The following is a 5,869-nucleotide window of genomic DNA, read 5'->3' as shown; positions in this document are numbered from 1 at the left end:
AGGACGGCGGGGAACATCTTGTGCTTTGTCCACCCCACCTACAACCATCAGCACTCGCCCCTCGTGCGCACCCTCTGCACAGACTCCCACTTGGAGGTGCAGAAGGTCGCCGGCTGGTTGCCCAGACTGGTGGAATCAGCCTGGGAGCGTTTGCCTCAGTGGCACCACTGGCAGCTCCGGCTGCTGCCCTCCTCCCGCTCCTGCAGGCTCCTGCTGACCGGCCCCGGCCAGGTGCGGCTCTGCGCTGTGCTGCTCTTGGCACTGCAGCAGGGCCGCCCGGGCACCTTCCTGCTCCTGGAATAGGCAGTTGTAGCTTTTCCTGTTGCTGCTTTAGTCTGGGGTAGAGTAGGAGAGGCCTAGATTAAGGATGGGGTTAGGTTTTCCCTTTTTGCTTTTCCAAGGGCTGTTTTAGGCTTGGATAGAGTTAGGCTTTGTATGGTCTTAGACTCGTAGGGGGTTGGATTTTAACTTAGTGCTTTCCCAGGGGGTGGTTTAGTCTGGGGTAGAGTTAGGCTAAGATAGATAGTCAGGATAGGGTTAAATATTCTGCATCTACTCAACAGGAGGTTCTATTTTTCTACCTTTCTGCTTCAAACTTGAAAATAAAGAGAAAGGTTGAGCAGAGCTTCCCCAGTGTCAAGGCCTTTTCTGCTTCTCATACTGCCAGACTGGGGCTGGGGGTGCCTGGGGAGTTCTCTCTCCTTTTTCTCTCTGTCTCTCCCTTGCCTCTTAAATTCCTCTCTTCCCTTGCACCCTACCCCTTTTCCCAAAGCCCACTGCTGTGTGCTTATACAGCAGCTCAGGCACTAACATACCACCGCCCATGCCAAGTATGGAATTTACTTCAAAAATAGATGGAGTTTTTGTGAACCTTGGGACTTCGGGCATTCCTCTGGAGCACGAGCATTTGCAAATCTCGGGGGCTGCCTTCTCCTTAAGGGTGCAATGCCTGAGCAAGCTGGTCAAGTGGAAGGTGTCCCTGCCCATGGCAGGCGGTTGCAACTCCATGGTCTTTAGGGTGCCTTCCAACACCAAGCAGTCTGTGATTGTGAAGGAGGGCTTTTGCCTCCTGCCCCCAGCAGGAGGCCTCCATTCACCCCTTTCTTTTCATCTACTTCCTGCAGTCTTGTGGGGGAAGGATGCAGGACACTCTTGATCTTTTGTTTTCTCGGGTGACTGCTACTGTCTCAGGGAGGCCAGAGCAGGGCTCCACCAGTGCATCTCCTCTTCCCTAACACTTCTGAACCTTTCTAGCTCCTCTCTCAGCTCCACCAGCAGGCTGAGCAGATCTCCCACCTGGTCACACCTCCACAGCTGCAGCCTCTGCTGCCGTCCAACACCAGCACCAGCACTCTGGCACTCCCTGCAGCCCAAAACCTGGGCAGCTGCAGGTTTGTGTAGCAGCTCCCACTGCATTGCCAGAGCCTTTGCAATACATGCAGGGATGTGTCTGTGAGCTGAGTGGATCCCATGGCTGAGCTACCTGTGAGTGAGCAATGAGCCCTGAGGGCACTCCTGGAGCTGGTGGGTGTGCACACCCTCCCTGCTGAGGGGGCAGAGCCACCACTGAGGCGGGACTGTGGTGCCTCCTGCTTGGGGATGGCGGGGCAAAGACACCACCTGGAATCCCACAGAATGTGCTGAGTTGGAAGGGACTCCCAAGGATCCTCGAGTCCAAGCCTTAGCCCTGCACAGGACCATCCTGGAGATGAACGGATCGAGAGCAGCCCTGCTGAGAAGGACTTGGGTTACTGCTGGACAAAAAATAGAACAGTAGCCAGTAGTGTGTGCTTGTAGTCCAGAAAGCCAATCGCCTCCTGGGCTGCATAAAAAGACGCTGGCAGGTTGAGAGAGGCAGGTGATTCTATCCCCCTACTTTGCTCTGGTGAGATGTTATCTGGAGTACTGTGTCCAGCTCTGGGGTCTTCACTACATGAAAGACATGGACCTGTTGGAGCAAGTCCAGGGAAGGGCCACATGAATGATCAGAGGACTAAAACATCTATCCTCTGAAGAAAGGCTGCGAGAGTTGAGATTGTTCTGCAAGGAGAAGGCTCCAGGGACTCTTACTGCAGCCCTTCAACATATGAAGGGGTCTTGTAAGAAAGATGGAGAGAGAATTTTTACCAAGGCCTGTAGTGACAGGACACAGAGATCCAAGAACTAAAAGAGAGAGAGAGAGAGAAAAAAAATATTAAGAAAACCTGGTAAAAAGAAGTCATCCAGACAGACTCTTGAAATCAAATGCAACAAAACAAAAGTACAATACAGAATCAATACTATTTATATTACTGTCACTTACCATATTTCATCCATATTTCATTAACTTGCAAGAATCTAGTAGTATTGAAGTGGAACATTTTCACATCAAAATTTTTATCATATTTCTACAATGATGACTGGAAATTATTGAAACATATTTTAAAATAAGCATCATAATATATGAGTCAACCACTGATCAAAAACCAACGAGTCCTACAAGTGTTTTGCTCTAAATTGTTTCTAGATTTAGAAGAAATGCAAAACAGGGCGGATATTTTAAGCAGTTTCAAGATTCACTGAAGTGATTTACATGAAGATTACGTGCAAGGCAACTCAGCATCATTTGCTGTGAAAGTGTAGCTATTATGCAAAAAAGATAACTGAGGTTCACAAGAAAACTACCAGAAAAATCATTCAAAACACCTGTGTGACCCTGTGCCAGTTTAAACCTTACATAAAAGAGAAGTTTTGCAAATGAATTTTTTTAGAAAACAACTTTTGAATGCGTTTTCACAAAACTAGTCAGAACTGTGCACATGCTGCTATGTCAAGAGTGTATTAGCATAATTTCAGCCATATTTTACCTTTCCAGTGGGTGGCATCAAAAGTGCCATCAGCTTATGCTGTATGAAATAAGTATTCCATTCAAAAAAATTAGAGGAAGACAAGGTGGTCTGTCACACAGTCCTACTGAAAATGCTGTGTATCACAGTCCAACCCCCTAGTTAACTGGCTGCACACATCCTGTTAAAATGAATGTCCAATCCTTTAAGCACCATCAGCAACTCACTATAGAACCGAGACCCAAAATTCATATTTAAAAACAGTACATTAATTTGTTGCACCTTTATTCAGTCAATATAAGTCAGCATCTAGTCAGTATCACTCTGTGATGTTAAGGATTACAACAGATTAAATGAGCTAGCACATCTGTGGGACCATTATAACTGCTCAGTGTCTTTACAGGTACTCAGTATCATCAGGCTGTGTGTTGGAATGGGTTAAAAGCAGAAGAGGATTGTAAGCCACACAAGTGACCTTGCAGCTGGGAATAACTCTTGATGAGTCTGTGTGAACAGCAGTCCAGTGATCCTCTACCATGGACTGAGTTTATGGTTCTCTAGCATGCTGCCTGTTCTCTGCTTGTGTACCTCTGCCTGGGTGTTGCATCAGGGATCCCCTGGTTAGCAAGGTAATGGAAATAAATTTACTCTTTGCATTCTAGCTGCGAGTTTGTGGTTGTTCCAGCTGCCTGCCTGTGTCAACTCACACACTGTGATGGGCCAAGTAGATACTAATTAATTTCTGAGACTGTAATATAATTTAATAGCAGAAGTTAGATTTGTGTAGCTTAGTCTGACATACCTTACAATTTTCATGTTTTTGTGAAAGAACATTAGCTTTTCCTTCTTTGATATTTACTGCTGAATATGCCTCTTCTAAGATCAACAACTGTACCCCACAGAATTTGCAGAATGATGTACAGGATTAATAGTGTCTAATTTGAAGGAGAAAAGTACAGTGTAATACAAAGAGATATTTCCACAGTCCACTTACTTAATGGTGCTGGAGAACACAGGTGCAACCTATGAAGACTTTAAGGTAGCCATTGGCAACTTAAACCAACAGGAAAGACACCTACTGAATGTTCCTGAGGAAAAGCACATTTAAGAGCTACAATCATCTGCTTGTTCCTGAGGATGCAAGTCCGCCACTGGTGATGATAACAACTTATAAGGATATGAAAACACATATGCATGTGCAAAATGTAATCCATTTTCAAATAACCAGAGTGCACTAATACCTGTATTTTTCTGCAGCATAGTAGATGTTATCAGATAGAAGTGCCTTCTACCCAGAAACTGCTCCAGAGGTGCTCTGTAAGGCCTCAAGCTTTTAGTGCTTGTTTGCTCTCCAGTATGTCTGGGGCAGAAGGGACTTTTAAGAATGGACATTTTGTCACATCGGACATGCTGCAAGAGACCTGTGACATTCACTTTTCCATGCATCTAACCAACAGATGACCCTATACTAGGCTCTGTTCCACCTACCTTCTGCCTAGAGACCCTCCTGGGAAAGAGGAGAATGTTCCTGTTATTAACTTCCATGAGGAATAAGTACTTGGCAAAAGGCAGCAGTGCTCTTACCAGTAGTGACTAGTTCAGAGGATTTTTCAGCTTCATATGGTCAGTCTCACAGGTAAGTCAGCCCTTAGAGAGCAGTAAGGGATCTCTTGGAAAAGCTGCACAGCTTGCACACTCTTTCCAGTGCCCAGTGTATTTCACAATTACACTGAGTTTGCACCCCAGCTGGTCTGTGTTGAATTACACGTCTGCTTGGTGTGCTACTTTTGACTTGCTGTGGTATCCTGTGCTACCCCAATGTAGGAAGACAGACACAGCCCTGCTGGTTTGAAGACAGACCAGATCATGGTCTTTGCCAAGGTCCTGGTTATCTACTGGGACGTGTCTAAGGTCTGGGCTGCCAATGAAACAACAATTTAGCAAATCTCTCAGGCTGTCCTTGGCTGATCGGGGATCACAGGGGTTCTGTCTTGCAAGCTTTCCTCCTGCAGTTCAAATAAGTAATAATAAAAACCAAACCTCTATATTTGTACTATTTGCACTTTCTTTTCACTCCTAGCAGGATGTTGGTGCTTGACACTTTGACCGCCTAGCAAATCTACTGATCTCATTTTTCATTTTGGTTAACCTGTATAGACAGAAACCAAAATAACCATGAAACTTAGCCACCACAAAAGAAAAAGCATTTAATCCTGTATTTCACACTCTAGCAGACAAAAGCAATACTGACACCATTTCTTCATTTTACGTGCCCACTTTTTCTGGAAGCTATTTTAACCAGTTTTCCAATGGCCGAGACAATGTCAGTCATGAAGTACTAGGCCTGACTGCACTCCTGTATGTTGACAGGTCACTGCCAGGTGGACAATCTGCAAGGTAAATCAGAAAAACTGGATTCCAATAGCCACTATTTGTCTTATAAACTCGGATTCAAAGACAGTAAATATTTCACGTACCAATACAACATTCAAATGAAGAGTTGTGTTAACCAGTGAACAAGACTCTAAACAAAAACCTTCCATACTCCTAATTTTTCCCATTCAGAACACTTAGTGTCCAATCTGGTTATGTGCTATCATCAAATTACTGAATATCTATGTTATAGATACATCTATGTTATGATCAGGCAGGATCAGGATCACAATCTTGACAAGATCCAGGCAGCTTTAACTTTGTTCAGATCAGGTCTCACTCAGACAGATAAGCTGAAGAACTGCTACTGTATCAGCCACTGTATTTTCAAAATAACTGGCTTGGCAGTTGAGCTGAAGAAAGGCAGCTACTCCCAGGCTACAGCTTCGCAATGTAGAACACTGCAGGTCTTTAATGCATTTTTCCAACCCACAGACCACTTACAAATGCCAAACGGCAATCTAGATGCATCGATATTCTTTCAAGCAACACAATGCCTACTCAGTTCCCCAAAATTGTGGAATTTGTACTTTAAGCTTGCACTTCAAGACCTCGAAGATATTTGCTTATCACAAGCTACTGCTACTCCTTTACAGTGTAACTGCTGCGCA

At 44.9% G+C, this 5,869-nt stretch overlaps 1 protein-coding gene across 1 annotated transcript in view; it reads left to right on the top strand.

Moving 5' to 3' along the window:
* Positions 1–5,869, top strand: part of PDIA4 (protein disulfide isomerase family A member 4) — a 35,620-nt gene that overhangs the window by 10,801 nt on the left and 18,950 nt on the right. Inside the window, exon 6 of the mRNA XM_029961742.1 lies at positions 3–231. Coding sequence (XP_029817602.1) covers positions 3–231 — 229 coding nt within the window. The remainder of the gene's footprint in view (positions 1–2; positions 232–5,869) is intronic.

The sequence above is a fragment of the Manacus vitellinus genome, unplaced genomic scaffold, assembly GCF_001715985.3.
Source record: "Manacus vitellinus isolate BGI_N305 unplaced genomic scaffold, ASM171598v3 scaffold_3_pilon, whole genome shotgun sequence".
Classification (NCBI taxonomy): domain Eukaryota; kingdom Metazoa; phylum Chordata; class Aves; order Passeriformes; family Pipridae; genus Manacus; species Manacus vitellinus.
The sequence above is the reverse complement of the archived record's forward strand: the minus strand, read 5'-3'. Positions and strand labels throughout refer to the sequence as shown.